The sequence below is a fragment of the Schistocerca nitens genome, chromosome 11 (genome assembly GCF_023898315.1).
Source record: "Schistocerca nitens isolate TAMUIC-IGC-003100 chromosome 11, iqSchNite1.1, whole genome shotgun sequence".
Lineage (NCBI taxonomy): Eukaryota > Metazoa > Arthropoda > Insecta > Orthoptera > Acrididae > Schistocerca > Schistocerca nitens.
The window spans coordinates 76,374,917-76,401,898 of record NC_064624.1 but is presented as its reverse complement, the minus strand read 5'-3'; the positions used below and the strand labels follow the sequence as shown (position 1 = coordinate 76,401,898).

Below are 26,982 nucleotides of genomic sequence, written 5' to 3'. Positions count from 1 at the left end.
TTCAGTTTATCCAGTCCCATCTCCTTAAATTCCCACCTTTTTGCAGTTTCTTCAGTTTCAATCTGCAGTTCATAACCAAGAGATTGTGGTCAGAATCCACATCTGCCCCTGGAAATGTCTTACAATTTAAAACCTGGTTCCTAAATCTCTGTCTTACCATTATATAATCTATATGATACCTATTAGTATCTCCAGGATTCTTCCAGGTATACAACCTTCTTTTATGATTCATGAACCAAGTGTTAGCTATGATTAAGTTATGCTCTGTGCAAAATTCTACAAGGCGGCTTCCTCTTTCATTTCTTCCCCCCAATCCATATTCACCTACTATGTTTCCTTCTCTCCCTTTTCCTACTGACGAATTCCAGTCACCCATGACTATTAAATTTTCGTCTCCCTTCACTACCTGAATAATTTCTTTTATCTCGTCATACATTTCATCAATTTCTTCATCATCTGCAGAGCTAGTTGGCATATAAACTTGTACTACAGTAGTAGGCGTGGGCCTCGTGTCTATCTTGGCCACAATAATGCGTTCACTATGTTGTTTGTAGTAGCTAACCCGCACTCCTATTTTTTTATTCATTATTAAACCTACTCCTGCATTACCCCTATTTGATTTTGTATTTATAACCCTGTAATCACCTGACCAAAAGTCTTGTTCCTCCTGCCACCGAACTTCACTAATTCCCACTATATCTAACTTTAACCTATCCATTTCCCTTTTTAAATTTTCTAACCTACCTGCCCGAGTAAGGGATCTGACATTCCACGCTCCGATCCGTAGAATGCCAGTTTTCTTTCTCCTGATAACGACGTCCTCTTGAGTAGTCCCCGCCCGGAGATCCGAATGGGGGACTATTTTACCTCCGGAATATTTTACCCAAGAGGACGCCATCATCATTTAATCATACAGTAAAGCTGCATGTCCTCAGGAAAAATTACGGCTGTAGTTTCCCCTTGCTTTCAGCCGTTCGCAGTACCAGCACAGCAAGGCCGTTTTGGTTAATGTTACAAGGCCAGATCAGTCAATCATCCAGACTGTTGCCCCTGCAACTACTGAAAAGGCTGCTGCACCTCTTCAGGAACCACATGTTTGTCTGGCCTCTCAACAGATACCCCTCCGTTATGGTTGCACCTACGGTACGGCCATCTGTATCGCTGAGGCACGCAAGCCTCCCCACCATCGGCAAGGTCCATGGTTCGTGGTGGAAGTTCTCATACTTATACATGTAATAAGCTTACCTCAATTTTAAAATCCGCCATGTTTCTCTTCCCTCCATTTCGAATCTGCCTGGCCTGAATTTGCAGGTAAGACACTGATTTATTAGCTTTCTTGACCCTGCTGTTGTCGATGGTGTAAAATACTTCTGTTGTAAACACACCAGGATCTATACCAACTCTCTTCAGCACTTCAAATCTGCCATTATTTCTGTTATTGTAACATAAAACTGCATCATAGACACTTATTTTAAGTACTTCAAGTCCACGGAATGTCCTTTTTGAGCATGTAATCCAAATTAAATTATTGAGGCTTTCATTTGCATTTTGTGTCTTTCTGTGAAGACACTTCCTCAATAAATCAGGGTTTGCAAGAAACCTGAATGTGGGCTTCAATGCATTCATAACAGGTTATGGTACCCCCCCCCCCCCTGGGTCCACAACTCTTTTGTGGATACGTGCGTGGCGAGCACGGGGCCCTGAGCTAGTGCAGTTCTCCTTCCTTTCCAGGCTGCCCTACCCCCCTTCCCCATCCCTCCTCGTCACCAATCCTCTCCCCCCCCCCCCCCATACCTCCACTTCACACTCCCTCTTCCCTCTTCTTGGGAGTAATGTATCAAACCTTCGTCTGGAGACGGACATTTGAAAACTCCAGGATCCTGTTTCCTTTCTTTTTCGCCATCCTCACGATTTCTTCCTATGTTGGTCTTTCCCTACGTTCACTCTTCCCCGTGCTTTCATACCCTTACTTCTATCTCTGCCTCATTCTCCTTGCCCTATTCTCCTTGTCTTCTTTTCCGTGTCTTATTCTCCGCTTCGGCATTTGAGATTCTTTCTTCTGTCCCTCTAACCCTTTCTCTCTTTCCTCTCTTCTTTCCTCCCTGTGCGTGTCTGAAGGCCGACCCACGCGTTCACACACGTAGCCGGTGACGGGGTAATGCGTAATTCCCCACACTGGGTACGCAAGTAATGCACGTACGTACCCCCTGATAAAGGCCAGGCCCAGGGAGTGGTGATTGCCTGAGCTGTTACCTTCCGAACATGCCGATTGGTCCCTCCGTCCGTTTCTCGGGAGATGTGTCCTGAGGTGTGAACAGTCACCTAAGGCGGGAGTGCCCTCTGAGAGGGCCCCCACAAGGAAGGAGCGCACCATCGGAGACTCTGGCAATCATGGGGGATTCATCCGCAATAGATTTCTCTTCTTCTTCTTCCATGTCTTCTGCCCAAAAACGAAAGCTAGATGAAACTCCTGTTCCGAAAATTCTACCACCAGCACCAAAGTTTCTTGTTGTCAGAAGATCTGATGGTCACGATTTCTCAACAGTCAACCCTTTTGTCATTCAGAAGGGTGTAGGTGCCATTGCCGGACCAGTGAAATCTTGTACTCGGTTGCGCAACGGTACCTTGCTGTTGGAGACAGAGAGCACCTTCCAGGCCCAAAAATTACTTCGAGCCACACTCTTACACACATTTGCTGTACAGGTGGAGGCCCACCACACCTTGGATTTGTCGCGCCATGTGGCATGGTGTGTACCAAGTCACTCGACGGACTAACTGATGAGGAGATTCTGCCTTTCCTTTCTGATCAGGGAGTGATGACCATCCATCATGTCGTGAAAAGGATCGACAAGGACCTCATACCGACCCGAACTATATTCCTGACTTTCGACAATGTGCAATTGCCTTCACGAATTAAAGCGGGTTATGAGATCATTTCTATTCGGCCGTATGTACCCAGCCCTACAAGGTGTTACCAATGTCAGCAGTTCAATTATACACGGCAGTCTTGTTGAAGTGCGGCTAAATGCATTACCTGTGGCAGGGACGCCCATGAGGGTGACTGTCCACCTCCGTCCCCTCGTTGCACCAACTGTATTGACGACCATGCTGTCTCCTCTTGTGACTGCCCCGTCTACAAAGATGAGAAAAGTATACAGGAAATTCAAGCGAAAGAGAAGGTGTCGACCTAGGCTGCTCGCAAGTTATTCAATAGCAGAAAGCCCACTGTGCTTCTGGCAGGTAAATACAGTACCGTTCTCGCCTCTCCTTGGCCTACCAGGGAGGTAGCTACACAGAAATGTGATCTAACATTTAGTGATTTGGTTGTCAGATCGGTCAGTGCTAAGATCGCCCGATCAATGTCTCCTCTTACTCCCACCGACCCTAAGGCTTAATCATCATCTGGTACTGCTAAGACAGGGACCTCTAAATCAGATGCTTGGACCTTCGAAAAAAGAACCGACACGTGAAGATTTCTTGCATACTCAAACTTCATAGCCATCAACTGTTCTTTCAACAAAACGTAATTCTTCAAAGAAGGCTCACAGAAACAAGAGTTCTCCACCGAGGCGCGTTTCTTCTCCTGCGCCACCCAGCGGTTGCCGTCCCCGGCTATCTTCAGTTTCGCCAGGCCGCACCGCTGGTAGCCGATCATCTGGCCTTTCACCGGCGGAGGATGCTGCCCCTCCTGACCAGCTCAGGAAGGTGGCAGATGCAACTGTTCAGTTGATGGACCATGACTCACCACCTATCAACTGCAGCAGCAGCACTCCCTCAAAGCCAGGCCCTCAGCGGCCATCGAGGTGACCCTTTCTTCTTTTTCTTTTCGTTCTCATAATGGCACTTCTTCAATCGAATATTCGCGGCATTCGGTCCAACCGAGAGGAACTAAAATTGCTTCTTTGAATGCACTGCCCGCTTGTCATAGGTCTCCAAGAAACGAAGTTATGCCCATGCGATTGTATTGACCTGGCACACTATACCTCCATGCGTTTCGACCTACCCCCTGTGGCAGGTATTCCGGCTCATGGAGGGGTCATGTTGCTGGTTCGGGATGATGTCTACTATGATCCAATCACATTGCACACAGATCTGCAGGCAGTTGCCAACCGAATTACTCTCTCCACTTTCACATTTTCCATTTGTACTGTTTACACTCCATCATTGTCTGCCTTTACTATGGCAGACGTGATACAATTGATTGCTCAGCATCCTACACCATTTTTGTTGATTGGAGACTTTAATGCCCACCATTTCCTTTGGGGCTCTCCAGCATCCTGCCTGAGAGGCTCCCTCTTGGCAGACCTTTTCAACCACCTCAATCTAGTCTGCTTAAATACCGGTGCACCTAACTTCCTTTCAGACGCAACACATACCTATTCTCACTTGGACCTCTCATTATACACTATCCAACTTGCATGTCGGTTCGAGTTGTATGCTCTGTCTGACACATACTCGAGCGACCATTTCCTCTGCGTAATCCATCTCCTGCATCACACCCCTTCTCCATGTTCCACTAACTGGAACATCTCCAAAGCCGACTAGGGGCTTTTCACCTCCCTGGCGACCTTCAGTGATCAAAACTTCTCCAGCTGCGATAGTCAGGTCGCATACCTCACGGACGTTATTCTCACTGCTGCTGAATATTCCATCCCCCGTACTTCCTCTTCTCCACGTTGAGTCCCAGTCCCCCTGGTGGGCTACAGCATGCAGCAACGCTATTCGTGCTCGGCGACATGCTTTACGCCCCTTCCAATGCCACCGTACAATGGCGAACTGTATTAGTTACAAACGACTCCTTGCACAATGTCGTCGTGTTATCGAAGGAAGCAGAAAGGCTTGCTGGGTGGCTTTCACCAGCTCATTCAACAGTTTTACTCCTTCTTTGGTTGTCTGGGGTGGCCTGCACCAGCTATCTGGCACCAAGGTCCACTCCCTGATTTCTGGCCTGACTGTAGCGAATGAAGTCCTCGTGGGTCCTGAGGATGTCTCAAATGCCTTCGGCCGCTTTTTCACGGAGTTTTTGATCTCTGCCCATTACCACCCTGCCTTCCTCCCCCGAAAACAAGCAGAGGAGGCACGGCCACCTTCTTTCCAGTCTTTGAATCGTGAAAGTTACAATGCTACCTTCACCGTGTGGGAACTCGAAAGTGCACTCGCCCGGTCTCGATCCTCTGTTCCGGGGCCCAATGGTATCCATATTCAGATGCTGAAGAACCTTTCTCCTGCAGGTAAAGGCTTTCTTCTTTGCGCCTATAAATGCATCTGGACTGAAGATCATGTTCCCACACACTGGCATGAAGCAATTGTTGTTCCCATACCCCAACCAGGATAGGACAAACACCTTCCTTCCAGTTATCGCCCCATCTCCCTTACCAGCTGCATCTGCAAGGTGACGGAGCGCATGGTAAATTCTTGATTGGTTTGGCTCCTTGAATCTAGATGCCTCCTTATCAATGTCCAATGTGGCTTTCGTAGGTGTCGCTCTGCTGTTGACCACCTAGTTATCTTGTCGACCTTCATTATGAACAACTTTTTGCGGAAGTGCCAGACGGTGGCTGTGTTCTTTGATTTGGAGAAGGCTTACGACACCTTTTGGAGGGCGGGCATTCTCCGCACCATGCACACTTGGGGCCTTCGTGGACACCTCCCTCTTTTTATTAATGCATCTGTAATGGATCGAATGTTCAGGGTACATGTGGGTTCTGTTTTGTCAGATGCCTTTCGCCAGGAGAATTGGGTGCCCCAGGGCTCCGTTTTGAGCGTGGCCCTTTTAGCCATAGCTATCAATCCAATAATGGATTGCCTTCCAGCTGACATTTCAGGCTCCCTTTTCGTGGATGACTTTACGATCTACTGCAGCGCTCAGAGAACATGTCTTCTGGAGCACTGTCTTCGGCATTGTCTAGACCGTCTATATTCCTGGATGTCGCTAAAAGTTTCCATTTTTCTGGTGATAAAACGGTCTGTATGAACTTCTGGCGATACAAATAGTTTCTTCCCCCAACCTTACATTTCGGTCCTGTTGCTCTCCCATTCGTGGAGACAACAAAATTTTTAGGTCTTACATTTGACAGGAAACTTTGCTGGTCTCCACATGTGTCTTACGTGGCTGCTCATTGTACCTGTTCCCTAAATGTCCTCCGTGTTCTCAGCAGTACGTCATGGGGAGCAGATCGAATGGTCCTGCTTTGCTTATATCGATCCATTGTCCGATCAAAGCTGGATTATGGGAGCTTTGTCTACTCTTTTGCCCAGCCGTCTGTCTTGTGCCGTCTAAAATCTATCCACCATCGGGGGTTACGTCTGGTGACTGGAGCATTCTACACCAGCCCTGTTGAGAGTCCGTGCGCCAACGCTGTCGAATTGCCGCTCAACTACTGGCGCGGTATGTTGCTTTGTCGGTAGGCCTGCTGATTGATGTCAATGCCCCACCACCTGTCATATTTCTTCTTCTTTGACGACTCTTTCGACTGCCAATAGAGTCTGTATGTCTCTGCCCTGTTACCTCCTGGAGTTCGCTTTCATCGCATGCTTCAGCAACTTGATTTTACCCTCCCTACGACTTTTCGAGTGGGTGAGAGCCCGACACCACCTTGGCTCCAGGCTCAGGTTCGCGTTCACCTTGAAGGAGAGGACCCCGGATTCGATATACTGCTTGAGGTTTGTCGAACTTCGTTCAAGGCTCGCTAATAACATCTTTATTTACACAGATGGCTCCAAGACTACTGCTGGCATCGGATGTGTTTTTGTCATTGGGATGATACCTTTCAATACCGGCTCCTTGACCAGTGTTCAAGCTTTACAGCTGAGCTTTTTGCTCTCTATCAGGCTGTTCAGTATATCCGCCGCCATTGTCATTCTCCCTATGCATCTGCTCTGATTCTTTGAGCGCCATTCAGAGTCTCCGTGACCCATATTCGGACCACCCTCTCGTGCAATGAATTAAACGGTCCCTTCAATCACTAGCTGATGCTGGCGCTTGTGTCCTTTTTTGTGGATTCCTGGCCACGTTGGTGTGCTTTGTGTCTCATCAACTGATGTTGGTGGGGTTAGGGTCATCAAACCGATCCTGATGGCTTGGACGACCTCCTCACACCCTTCCCGGAAAGAGGAGGTCATTTTGGCCAGGTTGCGGATTGGGCATTGACGATTTAGCCACCGTTACCTGTTGTCTGGTGACCCCGCCCCGCAGTGCCCATGTGGTCATCCATTGATGGTGCGCCATATTTTATTGTCCTGTCCCCATTTTATTCACTCTCGTGTTGTCCTGTGTCTGCTGTCTACCTTACAGGAACTTTTAGCTGATGACACTCGAGCAGCTGCTCGTATTCTTAGTTTTATGACATTGACGGACTTGTCCAAGAAAATCTGACTCTTTTATTTTGTTTATCTGTGTGTTTGTAAGTACATCCTGTTGTTGCCCCCTTGTGTTTTTCTATGCTATTAGTGCACTAACATTTGTGACTGGGTGCTAATGACCTTAGTAGTTGAGTACCCTAAAAAAAAAGTTCTGGTAATTAGTGTTTATGTGAATACATCCCATTTCTGTTGTTGAATGTACACCAATCGCCTATCGGACACAGTTGTGCATTGGTGTTTTGTCAGTGGATAGTTTGTGGAAAAAAATTGCCCACACAACATGCTTCATTACCTCTACATTGTGTGGGTTTTTCCTGATAGCTCTCCCATAAAATAAATGAAGAGAACCAATTTCTTTCAGAGTAAGCCTGCTTTTTCCTCCTAGTGGTTTTCCGGCTTCACGTACTTCACCTTTCTTCTCTTTCAGCAAGCGACGAAGCCTACCACCAATCCTCTTTTTGATTTGGCAAAACATACCAACTTATCTATTGTTGTATTGTACAGATTTTTATCTGTCACAGCTTTGAACAAAGAGGAGTCCCCATCATAAAGGTATTTTGCATCTCTGACACCATACTGGTCCTCAGATCTGGAAAACATCCTAACAACTGCAGCAGCCTCCATGCCCCCACTTGAGCCACTATAATTATTAGAGCATGCTACTGCATGCCTTTCTTTCAAAAGTTTCTGTCTTCATTGTTGGACATTTTCCTTGTTGCACAGTGGTGGCAGTATTTAGACATAACTTCTACATTGAAAACTTTACCCGAGTCAATACCTATAACAGATGCAACTCCATATAGGGACGAGTGACCCCTTTTCATCCAGGTCCCATCTGCAGACACACATGGGTCAGTAACATTTGCAGGATATTCACTGTCATGAATACCTACTCTAGGATCTATTTCTTCTTCTTCTTTTTTTTATTTTATTTTATTTTATTTTATTTTTATTTCCACCAATTCCTCAACTGCTTTCTTTATAGAAACTTTGGCAGTATCGCATACACCTCCAGACAATTTCTTTATTTATTTTTCCAAACCTTGCACAAGTTGGGGGCATGTTCAAGGAACCACACAATAAATTACCTCCTTCTCTGCCTTGTCCAAAGCATCTCATAGCATATGTTAACCTAAAATTGCTTTCATATGTACCAGTGTCGATTTTTTTGGAGGAGGAAAATGAAAATTCATAGCTACATAAATTACAAATTAATTTAAAATCACAAGCTATTCCCACTCTTCTTTCTTCAACAACAATTGTGCATTCTGTATTTTTACAGCTAACACATGAACATGAAAATTTTATAGCCTGACAGACAAGCTCTAACCTGGCAGACAAGATCTAAATCAGTAAGTCTGAATCCAGTGGTATCCATATCATTATTCACACACCTGTACAATTCTCCTATTCCAAGTTTTGATGTGGAAGCTTAATTTTGAACTACGTCCTCTTTTTTTTGTTGGTAAACTGATTTCCATGAAACCTCCATTTCCTAAACACAGTTTTCCCACTACCCATTATGCATAAATCTTGACTTCCATGTGAAGGTTTGCAAATTCAACCTTCCACCCATAATGTGTGTTGGTATTATCAAAATGTAAATAAACCACATGCAACAATGTTTTCAGGCAAAGGTATAGATGTCAGCCAAAGTTATCAAAATAGCCTTCACACTGACAAACTCCGCTGAAGCAAGCAGTTTCCCAAATGTTAGAAAAGGTGGGAGTGGCCGCAAGTGCAGAGCAGTTTAACAATTTAAAGGCATTTCTGGAGCTACTATCATCATAAAATTCACACACAACATAGATTAAACTGTGTAGATCAAGGAAATAATATTTTTGAAAAATATATTTTTTGGACCAAAATCCATTACATCCTCACTTAAAATTAATGCTAAAACGTAGTTCTTGTTCGTTTTCTTTAAAAGGTGGCAATATCATCCAGTTTTAAGGCTGAAATTTAATGGGGAAACTGAAACAAACTTTTCTGTCACTGTGAATTTTGTGTTTCGTCTTTCAGCTCGCTCACCTAGAATAATTCAGGAGAAGCAACGAAAACACAAATGAAAGAACTCACACAAAATTAGCCCTTGCAATATAATGGGGTAAATTGACTACCTAACCAAGAAAGTCTTCGTTAAAACGGGTCAGTCTGTGTAAGCTGAGCCTAGGAGAAACAGGGTACGGATGAATATCCCCCAACTCTCAGCCCCTGAACTTTGAAAATCTCATTTCTCTACATTTTTGTGACTTCATTGTAAAAATTGTCATGCCTGTATCCAGGACATTTTGTTACTGAGCGGGTTTGTGTATCATCCATAGGTATAAGAAAATCACCTGTTGAGAAAAAGTCTTTTGTAACAATATTATGAAAAAATAGATGAGCACTTACTGTACAGAAGAAACATTGAGTACCACAGGGGCAACAGAAAAACTTATTTTGCATTTTAACTTCTGACCAAAAGGCTTCCTTTTGATGTAGAAAATGCCTATACACATTTGCACAAGAACAATTTACGTAAACATACATGTGACCACTGTCTTTGGCCACTGTAGCAGTCTTTTCACTTTGCGTGTCTGAGACTCGGCATCTTTGCTATGTGGTGAGTAGTGATCTAACTTCATATTATTGTTGTTGTTCAATCCTTGACTTTCCATTACTTGGCAAATGGTTTATGATATATATGACACATCTTTTCTATGTGAATATCGATAACATAAGGGAAAGATGAGACACTAAGTTGCAGGCAGACACAGTGAAAAGACGCTTACTCATTACCTTAGTCAGAAAAGGACAAAACTAATGTGCAAGTTTCTTTTCATTGTATCTGTTTGCAGTTTAACATGTCATCTTTACAGTCAGCAGCATTCTATCGTTTGCTGATATTCAAACCTGGAGTTTCCATTGTTCGAGATAATTCCTCCCAGAAAAAAGAACTAGTAATAAAATTATTATTATTGTTAAACTTAATAGTGTCATAAGTTTTACAGAAAACTATTAAATTTACAACTGCTTAAGCACACTAATTATGTGGTTTTATTATTACTGCAGGTCCAGGTTTGCCCATCCACTGTGAACGTGAAAGAAGAATTGCAAGAGTGTGTGAATCAAGAGGTAATTCAAGAATTTATGTAACTACATGAAATTAAGCACATTTGAATTGTGCCACAGTTGTGATCATAATGGGAATGATAAGCAATGCAGCTCTCCATTGGCGTTCAGGCTTTCACTGAAGTGCCTGTAATGATTACACTCATTGTAATATTATAGGCCCCTGGCAGAAAACTAGGGAAAGCGGGCAAAATAGAGCATTATAATTTACACTAAATGAACTGAAGTATCGGTAAAAGTTAAATTTGAACCTCCTCCCCTGTATTTTTCAGTATGGCATGGAGATAAAGATGGGGCTTCACTACTAGTCAGCTTATTACCACCACAAGATTTTTCTGCTTTTACATCCATTAGCTTTGCCAACTCTCAGCCAAATTGTCACCTTCAAACATAACCTAGATCTCAGACTTAGCTACAAATCAGACTGTCACCACAACAAAGACTTTAGGGGGGGGGGGGGGGGGCAGTCCTCTCTTAACATTAGCTGAAGTAGTATCAGTGAGCTTGTGCAATAGTTTTAGTGTGTATATTTTAAGAATTAGTTCCTTGCATTTGTCACTACAGATAGGAATTATGAGTTATTGTGATGATATACTTACGAATCAAAATATGAAAATTGCTGCCTTGACTGGGATTGGAGCCTAGATTCCTGCCTTAATGACTAGTTGTGTGAATAATACGGCCATCTAAGTATGCATTCTGGACCCTGCCAAATTCTCGTTGTAGCATGTGACCAAGGCAGGAAAACCGGGTTCAATCTTTCCTTTAGTCAAAAGCAAATTTCTACATAATATATTAAGTAATTTTTACTTGGGATAATTTCTAACTTCTCTGTCTTGAATCCTTTTTGGAATGTCTTCTTATGAAGTGACAACATCTGGTATTTGAAACAATTATTTGTCCATATAAATTTATACATTTTTTCCTTAAATGTGGCAGATTACATAAACGCATGTGTGTGGGGTGGGGAAGAGGAGGGAAGGAAAGCACAAAAATGTTGTAATTTCTGTAGTAAATATGTACACATGATGATGGAGGTAGTAAGTCCCTCAAAGGCTATTTGAAATTAGTATTGTAGTTAGATTTAGCAAGTATTTGTATTGCAACTAGTTTACTATTCTTTCTTGAGTGCTGATTATCCATATGAAAGACATTCATTTTCCTCTCATAAGTTTGTCAGTTTGCTTTAACTAGCTATCACTTTATAATCAGCAAAGATGCCATTTGTTATACAATCTTAAAATTGTTGGCATAGCTTGTGTAAATGACATTTTGTTGTAAAATAACCACACAAAGATGCTAAAAGTGTTGTTTTCTGTTATTTTGTACCTAGTTACAACCTGGTGGTGATTGTCTGCCAGAACTTCAATGTAGATTCAAAGCCTCCAAAGTATACATTGTTTCCTGGCACAATAGCCACAGTCATCCTAGTACTTCCTCTAAATATTACATTTACAAATACAGAGAAGTGATATCTTCTCCACACATTAGGCCCTCCTAAAATCTTGTGTGTGTGGTGTGTGTGTGTGTGTGTGTGTGTGTGTGTGTGTGTGTGTGTGTGTGTGTGTGTGGCACCAGCATCCTCAGTAGAGACTACCTGCAAGCTCCTGTAAGCAGGATTGTGGTGATGGGGGCATACATAAAACCACCTTGCCCTTTTAGAGGCCTATTACTCAATACACACTGGACAGAAGGGAGGCAGATATTTCAAATGCTCAGGGCCAATTTTATAAAGCAGTTGATCATAGATTATGGGAAAAAAATTGTCACATTGAACTCTGAAATCTGTATTGTACATACATTACCTGCAAATTAATATGCCTTGTACTAGCATCACCTTTGACTAGGAGAATCTCAGGGATCGAGTTAATTTCAATTGTAGTCAACAAATCATATAATAAAGACACTGCAAAACAATAGACTTCATGTTGTGTGACTAAAAGTTGAAAAATTCTCATGCTGCTGGAAGAATTTTTATTTTTAATGATAGGCTAAGGAGAATATCTGTGACGTAAATAATAGCTGCAGATAATAACAGCCACCCTAAGATTTTCTAGAGAAGACTTCTAATAACGTGAAAAATTTACAGGAATTTCATACACACACAAAGTCATTGTAAAAAAGGGAATGTGAAACGTATTTGCAATGAATAGCATGTGTATGAATTATTTGGCAGGGAATAATGATCATCCTTTACAGAAATCCACTCTGTACTTTAATACTGCATGTCAGTAGCCACAGAAGGACAATAATTTAACTACAGAATGCCAATGTCAGTTATCAGTCATATTTATTGGCTAAAGTGAAAACTAAGTTGTTTCAGTGCCTCTGTAACTGTGTAAGAGTATGGATCTAAACAGTTTAGCATTCAACCCTTGTCAGTCCAGTTTCCATTTTCTTGTTTTCCATGCATTTTCCCTCTAATATTAGCAAGATGTGAAGTTTCACCATGGGTTGGAATCCACTTTAAACTGTAGGCACCCATACATCTGGAGAAGTAATTCTGATCAAAGGTCTGAGAAAGGCAAAGGTATACCACCTTTGAAAGGTCTATACCCAACGAATGTTTGTGCTGGCAAAACCAATCTTGGGATGGGAGACTGATGGTTAATTAGTTAGTTAGTAAAGTTGGTTTGTAGGTTCTTGGTCTGTGGATCATTTGTACAAGTAATTGTAATGATGTGGAATGAGTTGTCATAAGTACACATTTATGTGTGAGTATGACTAATGCTGACCATTTACCAGGTTCTTATTTTTAATGCAAATGTGAATTAGAAACTGTTACCCACAACCTTTTTTTGTGTAAACAGAAATCCTCCAGTAGAACAGAATAGTAGTGAGACTGAAAATTTTTCAGTTTTCAGTTTTAATTTTTCTGGCTGACAGAAATTTTATGTCATTGAGTAAGTTATCAAAAATATTGGTGGCAACAATGTTCATCCCCATTTTGTGCTGAAGACAACCTCAGTGTGGAATAATGAACGTCATTATGTTACTGCACTTATGTTCATCAATGTTCCTTTTGAACTGGATTATTTACAACCAAGTTCATGAGAGAATAAATGTACTGTGAAGCAGTAGTCAAAATGCCTGACTCCTTTAATAGATGTCTGCAAATGGTGCTGGGTGAGGAGCACATAATATTCTTACAACAAGTTTTTGATCAGTGCAGACTTTGTTTCTTAATGATAAGTTGCCCCTGAACATTATTCCACATGACATTATTAAATGGAAATATGCAAAATGTTAACTTACTGATTTCTCTCTTCCCAAGATTTGCCATGATACAAAGTGCAAATTTAGCTGAACTGAGTTGTTTTAGGATTTCAGAAGTGTACTTTTTCCATTTAAACTCTCATCCATACGGACACACAAAATGTTGTAGTTCCCAGCGTAGTTATTATTTCCCTACTTTGTGTTTATTATTGGTTTAGTGCCTCCTAATGTGTGTGTCAGAACAATAGCAGAAAACCATCCAGTAACACTTGCAAGAACATTATCTACTTCTCCTTCTGTTGCTGTATATAGATTTTGGGTGATTACAAGACTAATGTCATCTGGAAAATTACTAATTCTGCTTATTGTATATTGGGCATTTTGTTGTTCGCATGTATGAGAAACAATAGTGGGCCAACCAATGAGCCTTGTGGAACACCATAATTGATTTCTTTCAAATTGGAAGCATCTCCCGTGCTTATATTGGTTGTATTATTATGTACACTTTCTGCATCTGTTGATTAGATTAGGCAATATGCATTTGTAGGCTGTCCTATTAATTCCATGAAACCATAGTGAACTAAGTTGTGATTCACAGAGTCAAGTGCACTAGATAGGTCACAGACAATACAAACTGGTGCTATTTTGTTGTTAAATTCTTGTAAAATTCTATGAATGAATGCACAATGACTTTCTCAGTTGAAAGCCAAACTGTAGTTTTGATATTAAAGTTGCACAGGAGAGATACTATTCTAGAGTGAATCACCATCTCAGAAACTTGGAAAAATGATGTCAGTGAAACATCTTGGTAGCTACTTACATCTCTGTTCCACTTTGCTCACATAGTGGTTCAACAATGGTGTGTTTCAATATGTCTGGAAAAATACACTGTCTTTGTTATGCATTACATGTTTCAGAAAATACAACACATATCATAACAAGTCTTCACTTTGCTGAAACACCATCAAGTACAGATGAAGTTTTATTTTTGAGAGAATATGTGATTTTCCTAATTTCAGAATGAGGAGTAGGTGAGACATCCATATGATGGAATATTATGTGAGTTGACTTTTGAAAATACCATTTTGATTTTACTCTTGAACTGCTTATCCCTGTGTTACAAAGTTTTGAAACACCCATCCACACTGAATGTTGCGTAAGTTCTTGTTTGCATCATGTTCAGCGAACTTCTTAAGCTCTGACTGACACCACAGTTTGCAGTATGTTCAGTTGAATCAAAGCTCTGCCTAAGAGCCAGTGCCAAATAACCATTAATTATCTGCTAAGAAACAAAACATTCACTACCATATTGGTTATAAAGATTATTATCTACAATACCCACCAACTTAATACATCATTTGCTGTTTCCTAGAATAATGAGTACTGCAATGGTCAAAATTCTGTGCTCAAGAGCTATAAATGCTGAGAGCTGTGTATTTTTGTTTACTTCAAAGATATCCATATCAATACTTGTTCCCATGGAGAAGTGTCTTGAAGAATTTGAAAAGTTTCTTCCACGTCGTGTCCTCCATCATTGAAACACAAGACCTTAAACAATTTTGTAGTGTATCTATGATGTACAATTAATGGCTTGTAATCTATCCCTCCCTTCTTTGTTATCGCTACTGTCTACGAGGATGACGTTTTTTCATGAGATTCAAGATAGGTAAGATTATAACCAACTTTTTGCCTAACCTATCATGTTCAGTTGAGTCCAATCCTTCATGTCCAGGGGGTCTGATTCTTGAAGCTGAAATTTTCACATTTTAGGTTTTCATCGTCTAATTGATCCAAATAAATTTGAAGAATGTCTGTGCAGAACTTTTGTTTTTTCGATGATTTATTGTGTCTATTTTACTATATCACACTGTCTTTTGAATTTTACATTACCAAAGCCAAAATAACATTGTTCATCCCAACTAAAAAAAGACCTCTGATCACATCAGAAGCACACTTATTTCCACTTCGCTCTGCAGTAATAACATTATTCCAGAGGGTTTACAATTTTTCTTGACAAATGAATTTCTGTCAGTTTAGATTATTATTTTATGATGAATCCATAAATAAACAGTACTAGATTGTGCGATTAATAATAAAAATTTGAAATGTGCAAAATGTTTCATAATTTCAAATGTTTTTAAAAAAATATATGTGTACATTCAGAGCTAGTAAATACCAATTGTAACAACGAAAGTAAAGTAATTTCTTTTCGTAGGTTTTAACTTGAAATATAACGTATTGTGTATAAAATTATATGAAATTTTTCAGAAAAACAGCTGATACAATTGAAAATTGAAAAAATATTTCCAGTTTGGGCTACTACTGTTAACGGAAACTGGTGTGGGGGAGGATGTCCCTTTACAAGCTGCAATCTTAGGAACAGTCAGGTCAAATTCTGATTCAGTGCTTTTTCCAACCTCTTGCACCTAAATTAAATTAATGCTAAACATTGTTCAGTTAGTGCAAGTTAAGTGTTATACAACATAGCAAATTTGTGAACTGGGTTCATTTTATGAACTAAGATTAAAATTTACATACATTCAGGGATGTTTAAAAAATTGATCATTAATGCAATGATTACTGGTTCCATTATATTCCTGTATAGATCTTGTAGAAAGAGAACTTGTATTTTTATCTTTTGGTTCTTTGTTCAGTGCACCTCAAGACAATCTAATAAATGTAATTTTTCTCATTTGCACTATCCATATACTCCAAATTGTTTTTATATCAAGGTAGGTTATTCTCTTCATGTGATTTTTAAGAGAGGAAGAGCTTGTATACATAATGGTTGACATTCGTTAATTGCATGGATATGTAGCACACCTTTGTTATTTTCCACAAACAAATGCGTGTGTGTGTGTGTGTGTGTGTGTGTGTGTGTGTGTGTGCGTGTAGCATAGCAGTTGTGCCTGATAAGTCAGTTTTAGTTGTCATGGCTTTTCTACATTCAGGGGAGAATATGTCAGGGTAACATGTAAACTTATCACAATCGAAGTGAAAAACATGTTTCTAGGTTTAAAATGTTGTTACATTTGATATTGCTTCTGTTAGGTTGTTGTCTTTTGTCAGACATTCAACATTTTTCCAGTGACTGGGATCCATCCCTGAAGTGAGATGCAGGACAGTCGATACAGTACTAGTTTGTATCTTCCATGATTTTTTTTTGTTGTGTCCAAAAACATTTTCCAGCAACACACTCCTCAGATGGAGGAAAAATTCAAGTTAGGGATGCAAAGTCAAGTGAATTTTCTGGATGTTCTTCAGACCTCTTAATTTCTACATTGCCAAATCACCTTCATGGGCAGAATTATGGTCTGTGCAAATGGCAAGGTTTTTTCCCATCCAATTCATCTTAAAAAACTGACGTGTTGTTTGCCTGCTATCAGTTTTCCCATGTGAATCACTTCAGTACAAGAATCTGTTTTGCATCTCAGAAAAAATTGTTCATAACTTTTCAAGCTCATGAGACTGACTGACTTTTTTGGTGTGGGACTCTGTTTGACTGCTGTTGTTTTTTGACTTGAAGCATGAGATACACATCTCATCTCATCATCATCATCATCATCATTTAAGACTGATAATGCCTTTCAGCATTCAGTCATCTCATCTGTACTAACAAATCAGTACACACAATTTGTTTGTTTTTCAGTGCATGAAACAAGCAAAACAAGACTTTTTCTTTAAATTTCTTGTGCTCAGTATTCATCCAAGGTAGTACCCATCTTGCAGGAAGCTTTATAATAATTAATTATTCATGCGATAATGTACTATCTACAATTTCAAGTTTCCTTCCCATTAGACTATTCACAAATGTTTGTCGAAGTTGCTATGGCAATATTTGTTAAAACTACTTACATACATGCGTTCAGGTGTGATAGCACACAAATTATTGGCACTCATATAACTCTGAATAACAAATATTTACTTACAGATATGTGTTGGTGATAAGCAAGATCTTGAGATTTGTAAATTGCAGTAAATTAACACTAGGCAGGATGTGTACCTACCCAGGAAAGAAGTTTTCAGTGCCTGGTTCCAAGGAACCTTCCTGAACAATACAGCTGATGCTGAATAAAGAGCACCTGTCTTGTGAACTAACTGACAGTTGTGAAACACAGCAGGTAACTGTCTCATTTGGTACATCAGTCCCCTAAGAATAAGTGGAGCATCATCCAAATATCTTATCAGAAAATGAACTCAATGCCTGGAGTGTGTTTTGAATGGTAGTATGTGCTTTTGAGGCTGAGACTGGTTTTGAGGCACAAGTGTATGTGACATTTTTTTGGAAATAAGTACTCTGGTTGTACTGTGTTGGGATAGTAGTAGTTTTACCATTTGGTAAAATACAGGGTATTTCAGAATGAATGTATTGGTTTTAAGGCTTTGAAGCATTTATTACCTTCAGCTTACGTTATATATAATAGTCAAATGAAAGAGCAAGTCAAACAGTTTTTTTGCACAAATGTTCAATCCGAGCATCATTAGTCACACATAAAGTTAATAGATGAGTTCTTCCCAAACCTTGTTCAATGTGCATGGAATAATTGTTGCAACAATGCTGTTGATGAAGTCAGGTTTATCAGCTGGTAGGGGAGGCACCGATACATGATCCTTTGTGAACCCCAAAGTTAAAAACTGCATGGCATCAAACTGTGTATGAAGATGGAGGTAATTCAAACCAAGCTCTTGTCATCCAGTTCCTTATGACCAATCCATTGGTCAGTGCCAATGTGGTACAGTCGATTGCATAATCGCATACTGAGTTATACCAGTGAGGCGGCACAACATATTGCTGCCAAATAACCCTCTGTGGTTCAGCTTTTTCCAGTTGAAGGAAGAGCTGCTGTTCTAGCACAACAAGACGAGAAGCACGAAATACAGTAGCTTTAGTGAGAAAGCAAGCCCATAAACGTTCTGATGGGGTACGGAACTAATAAAATTCAATTGAATGGAGTCTCATTGCAACTGTCCACATAGGTGTAATGTCGATTCATCACTGAAGACCACATGATCCAGAAAACATGCTCCATACAGAAAATTTTCGTCAACAGAATCGGCAAGTAAACCATAGTATGTAGGCTTTAGAGCTTGTAACAACTGCAAACAATAAGGACATAGTTGTGTCACCTTATGTCTCCGCACAGACATCACTGGAACAGCTAGTTCACAAATAGCTCTCTTAACTGATTTAGTGGGCTATGCGTGAAAGACTCACTTGTTCAGCACATTCATCAGTTACTATTGGTCATTCCATAGTATTCTGTTTGTGCACAGCTACACAGACATAACTGAGTTGCTCTTTCATTTGCTGAATTATAATTGTAAGTTGTGTGTAATAAAAGCTGCATTACCTTAAAAGCTGTATATTCTATTTCAAACACCCTGTATTTGTGGTTCATGCTTCTCTTTTGATCACCCAATGTGGGCCCGTGTACAGAGTTAGTGGAGATAGTGACACCATATGTGTAAAACGTAATGTGTGCATGTGGGCAGGTTGTGATATTCAAAAAGGTAGGTGCCATTAAACATCTTGAGGCTTGATGTGAGCGAATGCATACAGCGTGGTTCCTCAGGCAGCAAATGAAGTATGATGGTACTGACCTTGGTACTGACCTTGGATTGATGAATCCACTGAGCAGTTGAAATGTTTTGCAATATTAGAGCTCTTCTGACAATGACTGTTTTGAAAGGCCAATAAGATCATAGATAACTCAATTCTCCAGCTGGTTGTGCCACATATTTATGCAGCCTTTATAGAATTAAGCCATTGTTTGACCATGATGTAGCTTGTTGGGTGGTAAATGTCCTCCAGTAATGGAGAGCAGGGCAGAATTTCTTAGCTGGTTAAAGAACTCTGGCCTGACTTTTTGGCCTTGGTCTGTGCTAATGTCCAGCAGACAGCCAAAGTGAGAAACCCAATTTGAAATGAAGGCAAAGGCCAGCATCTCTGCCTATATGCAAATTCCCCAGTGGGCACATGCACACAAGGGCTATTGTACTGTGCTGACATTTTTGTATAAGCCCAATGGCATTATTACAGAAGTCTTCGGAATGTCTGTTCACCACATGAATTTGCATAAAAGTCTTCGCACAGTCCAGTACACTGAACACAGTAGCATCACTGAGAATGCAGTTGTAGTCACATAACCTTTTAACAGCTCCAGATGTGCTCTCCACATTCTGTGGTGAGTGTTGCTTTGTTGTGGCTGTACTGTTCGCATGATGCTATTACCTGTGTGCTGGGAGATGGCGTTCCAGCCACTATGAAATGCTCATCATATGATTTTAAGAAAACTATTAGGTGAAAAAATTTGATTTTGTTTTCAAATCTTACAGTCGGATGTCTTCACTTGATAAAGTGCTGAATTTATTTTCGGTATTCATCATAGTTCCTGTGTTGCATCAAATTAAGTAAATGATTGCATGAAATTCTAGTGTTTGCAGAAACATAAACACATTGTGTAAGCTTTGTGTGCAGTTGATTTTAGCCCATACAGTGCTGTGTATGAAATGTAGATAAGTATCGAAATGTAATTTAAAATTTGGAGCATTTTGTTCTTGATGTATTGGGTTTTATATCCAGCATTGTGAATTTTGGTATTTACAATTGGCATATTTCATAAATTGTTCAAAATATTTGAAACTATGTATTCACTGAAATATTGACATAGCTCATCTGTAGCAGTGAGAAGGTTGGTGATATGGGACATGTAAACACACCAATAATGCTTAAGGAAAATCTAGGGGCTGTGTTTAAACACATCTTCAGCACTTGTGGTGCAGCGGAGCATGGCACGTTAACTCATCCATAACAGTCAAAGGGTTGATAAAGGAACTGGATATGAGTCTGGAAATGTTATTGCATTCAGGGCACTGTAACTACGCTGCACATGCCACGCCAAATTTTTTGGGTATAAGGGGAGTAACGCTTTCCATGGGCTGTAGGCTAAACTTTGCCTTTGCCATTGCCATTGCCTTTGCAAAATGGCCAGAAGATGACACTCTAAGATGGCGTAAGACTGGCAGTCCATCATTAGTTTAGCCAGGGCATCCAATTTTTCTAAAGGGTGATCATAATGTGCCTGTGTTATTGCAGATATTCAGACTCCATTGCATGGCACTACAGTGCTCTACATGAATTTTGTGCAAGAGGTGATGTGATTACAACCTTAAATTTGGCAACATAGTGATGGTAGAGCTCACTAACTACTAGAGCAGACTTGGTAGAATCTGTGGATTTCCTGAATTATGAAACCCAGCTCCAACCCGCACAAACCAGAGTGGCATATTATCAGGCCAGAATAGTGGTAGTCGAAGGGCATGCCATGATACTGTCATACCTTTAGGATCTGTGGAGTCTTGTATTTTATTAGTTTGAAAATTGTGTGGTCAATCCTCTTCTAATATCTGTCGGCTTATCAAGTCAGTGTCGCCAGTGTCAGTGGAGCTGTAACAATAACCTTTCAAACCATTTAAGATTGTGTGTTTGGATAATCCATCATGATAGCACAGCTATTGGAGGCACTTGTGTAACTCTGAATAACAGACATATTAAGGATAAGAAATGGGAGGAAGTTAACACCAGGCTAGATGTGTGTATTCAGCAAAGATCACCAAACATGACATCAATCTTGCACGAAGCTTTACAATAATTAACTAACTATTTATGGTACAGTATACTATATCCAATTGCGATTCTCCTACTCATTAGGTGATCCATAAATGTTTAATTGCAGGTAATCCAACACCATATTATCCGCTGTCTAGTTGCTGTCTTACAAAATTATATATAAGTATAATCTTCACAAGAAATGTGGACATACTTTAATTCAATTCTTTCATAGCTCTGAAAATGAAAGAGGAGACTACTTGTGACCTTTCGTGAATTTTGAATAACTTTACATTGACAATAAACCAACCAAAGCAGAGAATATGTTGTGGGACAGCATTCCAATTTATTTATTTGAGAATTATTGTTGTACTTCTCAGTTCAAAGGCTGGTTTAATGCCACACTATTCTAAACTTACAAGTTTTTTCACCTCAGAATGACTACTACAGCCTTTGTTGACTTTCACCTGTTATCACAACCAGGTCTTTGTTTTCCTCTACCTTTTTTTTATCCTTCCCTCCCTCCCTCCCTCCCTCCCTCCCTCCCTCCCCCCTCCCTCCTCCCTCCTCCCTCCTCCCTCCCTGCTTCCATCACAAAGTACCGTATTTACTCGAATCTAAGCCGCACCTGAAAAATGACTCGAAATCAAGGAAAAAAAATTTTCCCGAATCTAAGCTGCACCTGAAATTTGAGACTCGAAATTCAAGGGGAGAGAAAAGTTTTAAGCCGCACCTCCAAATCGATACAAGGTTGGTCCATTTTAATATGAGACACAATTTAGGTCGAATGAATGATGATACAGCTACAGTATTATAATTTGGTTCGAGTCGTAAGCTTAGCAGTTATGTTCTACCAGGTAGCCATTGCTAAGCGTCAGGCGCTCCGTCCGTATTTATACGGGTAACCTTCCTTTTTCACGTGCTTCGTCTGGTTTGAACTGATTGCTTATTTTTCTTTGATCTGATAAGTGCCGTTCTCTTTGTTATAGTTGTTTCTGTCACTCTAAGCTGAAAATGCATTACTGTACTGTGTCATGCATTGTTTGTCGCATTCTGATAATGAGTGTTTACGACCTGTCATCGCTCGCGGCATGGCTTGCTTTTGTGCACGATACCGCCGCTTACAATTAAAAAAGAGAGAGAGAGAGAGAGAGAGAGAGGAATCGTCTCATTAGCGAGACAATGGCAAGAGACTGCTATTTGTTGTTACTTACACTGCTGCTTTCTTTGATAATGATCAACAAGAACCAAATAATAGACTGCGTATGATAGAAGATGTTCTGAACGAGAGTTTAGCAAAAATTTTTCTCCGTTTGAAAATCTTTGCAGGCGCCTCTTTGGTACATTGCATTCTGCACTGAAATTATAGTCATCTTAGATTTAAAAATCTAGTCAATTGCCGTGCTTCAATTCTGACTATCACTATTACGCATAAGAATAATACGAATATAAACATGACATGATATCTATATTCTTCCGCGTTTGCTGTTGTCTCACTCTAGTTTTGTAGTTTATTAGGCAGACAGGGTTTAAATGACATAGCAGCAAACACATAAGAATACATGGCAAAATGTTTATATTCGTATTATTCTTGTGGTGAAGAGAATACTGCATGTGATTCACAATTCATAAAAGTTCCTATTAGCAACCATCTCTTCTCACAGGTAGAAAAAAATTCGGAACGTAGAGTTAGCCATATTGACAAACATCCCAAACAGTCTTGCCAGTCAGATTTTCGTAGTACTTTGAAATGCTGCTACATTCGAAGATGAACAATACGGCATTTGTATTTACTTCATTGGACAATGTATGAAAATGCAGTGGTCGAAAATCAGAGCGGAGAAAAAAAGCTCGTCTTCCACCTTTTTTTTTATTTATTTACTGACGCAGAGATTTTGGCACCTGTATTAATCTTTGTGCTTGCAAAGCATGCCTGTGTAGTGTTACATATATTCGACGGCAGAAGTTAATTGTACCGGCACCTACCAACATTTTTCAGAATTTCCACTTACTTTGCACTCGATTCTAAGCCGCAGGCAGGTTTTTGGATTACAGAAACCGGAAAAAAAGTGCAGCTTAGATTCGAGTAAATACGGTAACTATGCCTTTATGCCTCATATTGTATCCCATCAATCTTTCCCTATCTTTGTCAAGTTTTACTGTAAATTTCCTGTGTTCCTGGTTACATTCAATTCCTCGTTATTATTTATTGAGTATTACCAACTATTCTTCAGCATTCTTCTGTAAACGCACATTTCAATAGATTCTTGTTCTCTATTTTCCTTGAGCTGCTTATCGACCACTTATCAGTTCTGTAAAAGTTTACACTCCAGACAAATGCCTTTAGAAGGGACTTCTTAACACATTAAAGTTACATTTAATGTTAACAAAATTGTTTTTCAGAAAACTTTCTTGTGCTATAGCCAATTGCCATTTTATATTCTCTGTACTTTGGCCATCATCAGTTACTTCACTAACCAAATGGCAAAACTTGTCTACTCCTTTTATTGTCCCATTTTCTAATCTAATTTCCTCACCCTCAGCTTACTTAATTTGACTATCCTTGTTTAACTTTCATGGATATTTTTCATATTACTTTTTTTGTGGCATACTGTTCAGCTGATCTTCCACATTCTTTTCCATCTCTGACAATTATGGTAACATCAGCAAACCTTTAAGGTCCTTCTTGTCTCTTAATTCCCTGTCAAAATTTTTCTTCAGTTTTATTTCTACTTGTTCAATTTCCAGAGAGAATAGTATGGGGACAAGTTACAACAATATCTCACATTGTTAACCAACACAGTTTCCCTTTTGGTTCTTCTTCAGCTCTTAGAAGTACAGTTAATTCCCTTATAGTTGTAGACACACTTTCACTCCCTTCAGTGTATCTTGGATAATTTAAGAATATCGAAGAGCATGTGCCAGTTAATATTCTCAAAAGCTTTCCATTTATTTTCATGTGCTATAAATATTGGTTGGCTGTTCTTCAATGTGTTTTCTAAAACAAAACCTCAAAATCAATACTGCTTCCTGTATTCCTAATTTTCTGGAAAATCCAATGTGATCTCCCCGCAGACTGACTTTTAGAAGTCATTCCATCCTTCTGTAAATAATTTGAGTTGATGTTCCACAACTCAGTAAACTGATTGTTCAGAAATACTCACACCATTCCGTACCTGAATTCTTTGGAATTTGGATTATTATATTGGCCATGAGGTCTGAGGGTGTATAAGGTGTTATATTTATCCTGCATACTAGTTTCGTCAGTTTTATCATAGTCCTTTCTTGCAAAGAACTTAGTACTTCTTAAGAAATATCAACCACTCTAGGTGTCTTGATACATTGATTTGTTCATATGTTCATTGGTATGTGTAGATACCATCAAGGAAGGGAACATTCTAGGTGGAATGAGTTAAGATATACATTAAAATCACACAGAGACATCACATAAGCTTAATCTGCATTCTGTTTTGTTCTAACCCAAGGACATTGTACTTTATTGCTCGAACAGTACACACACATGGAAGACAAGGTACTATAAAATTAGCAGCAAACAAGTGGTTGGTGGAGCCTTGCACTACAGCCTTATATAGTCATTAGTTCCAAGGGGGGGTGCAGCTGCCAGAATGTGCACACAGTTGCTGTTGTATTAGCATACCAAGTGGCCTCTAGTGGCCAAATCAAGCACAAACTTTATGCGCAAACAATGAAGTGATGTACACATTAAACTGGTAGTTAAAGCACTCCTCTTCCATTGCATGGAGGTGAGCACTATGCTCATGTCCATTTCTTCTGTGGGCAATGTACCGTATTTACTCGAATCTAAGGCACACTTTTTTCCAGTTTTTGTAATCCAAAGAACCGCCTGCGGCTTAGAATCGAGTGCAAAGTAAGCGGAAGTTCTGAAAAATGTTGGTAGGTGCCGCCACAATTAACTTCTGCTGTTGAATATATGTAGTGCTACAAGGCATGCTTTACAGACACAAAGATAAATACTGGCGCCAAACCCTCTGCGTCAGTAAATACATTTTTAAAAAAAGGTGGAAGACAAGCTTTTTTCTCCGCCTCGAGTTTCGACCACTGCATTTTCATACATTATCCAACGAAGTAAATATAAATTCCGTATTGTCCATCTTAGAATGTAGCAGCATTTCAATGTACTACGATAATCCGACTGGCAAGACTGTTTGGGATGTTTGTCAACATGGCTAACTCTACGTTCTGAATATTTTCCTACCTTTGAGAAGAGATGGTTCCTTATAGGAACTTTTATGAATTGTGAATCGCATGCAGTATTCTCTTCACCACGAGAATAATACGAATGTAAACATTTTGCCATGTATTCTTTCGTGTTTGCTGCTAACTCATTTAAATCCTGTCTGCCTAATAAACTACGAAACTAGAGTGAGACAACAGCAAACACTGAAGAATATAGATATCATGTCATGTTTATATTCGTATTAATCTTATGCGTAATAGTGATAGTCAGAACTGAAGCATGGCAATTGACTAGATTTTTAAATCTAAGGTGACTATAATTTCAGTGCAGAATGCAATGTACCAAAGAGGTGCCTGCAAAGATTTTCAAACGGAGAAAAATTTTCGCTAAACTCTCGTTCAGAACATCTTCTATCATACGCAGTCTATTATTTGGTTCTTGTTGATCATTATCAAAGAAAGCAGCAGTGTAAGTAACAACAAATAGCAGTCTCTTGCCATTGTCTCGCTAATGAGACGATTCCTCTCTCTCTCTCTCTCTCTCTCTCTTTTTTAATTGTAAGTGGCGGTATCGTGCACAAAAGCAAGCCATGCCGCGAGCGATGACAGGTCGTAAACACTCATTATCAGAATGCGACAAACAATGCATGACACGGTACAGTAATGCATTTTCAGCTTAGAGTGAAGTAAACACCTATAACAAAGAGAATCGCACTTACAAGATCAAAGAATAATAAGCAATCAATTCAAACCAGACGAAGCACGCGAAAAAGGAAGGGTACCCGTATAAATATGGATGGAGCATCTGACGCATAGTAATGGCTACCTGGTTAAGCTTAACTGCTAAGCTTAAGACTTGAACCAAACTACTGTACCTGTATCGTCATTCATTTGACTTAAATTGTCTCATATTACAATGGTCCAACTTTGTTTCGATTTGGAGGTGCGGCCTAGAACTTTTCTGTCCCCTTGAATTTAGAGTCTCAAATTTCAGGTGTGGCTTAGATTCGAGAAATTTTTTTTTTCCCTTGATTTCGAGTCTCATTTTTCAGGTGCGGCTTAGATTCGAGTGCAGCTTAGATTCGAGTAAATACGGTAGGTTGTTGAGTCATGTGATCTAATGCCACCGTGCGTAGGGTCATAAGTGGCATGAGTGCGGACAGGTGCAGTGCCTGCCCTCTTGTCTAAGCCCATATGGTAGGACAGGCAGCACTGGTGCAGCTTCCATTTCCATGTCTGATTTCAACAATAGGGAAGGAGGTTGTGTTAATGGTGATGGAACATGTGGCACTGGTTGTAATGGAGGTGGCAGCACTGGTGTTGGCTGCAACAGTGTGGGACATGGGCCCCCACCATGGTCCGTGGCAGTTGAAGGGGGCATCCACAGCAGAGGAGATAGTTGTGAAAACATTGGCAGTGGCGACAGAGAAGGTGAGGATAATGGCCGCAATGTATTAAACGGC

The 26,982-nt window shown here is 40.1% G+C and overlaps 2 protein-coding genes across 6 annotated transcripts in view; both read left to right on the top strand.

Annotated features, from left to right (window-relative positions):
- LOC126212861 (zinc finger protein 83-like) overlaps window positions 1-26,982 on the top strand; it is a 1,762,073-nt gene that overhangs the window by 15,196 nt on the left and 1,719,895 nt on the right. The gene's annotated exons all lie outside the window — the stretch shown is intronic.
- Window positions 1-26,982, top strand: part of LOC126212867 (zinc finger protein 726-like) — a 196,359-nt gene that overhangs the window by 14,538 nt on the left and 154,839 nt on the right. For both annotated transcript variants that reach the window (XM_049940355.1, XM_049940357.1), the window contains exon 3: window positions 10,417-10,479. In XM_049940355.1, the coding sequence (XP_049796312.1) occupies window positions 10,417-10,479 (63 nt within the window). The remainder of the gene's footprint in view (window positions 1-10,416; window positions 10,480-26,982) is intronic.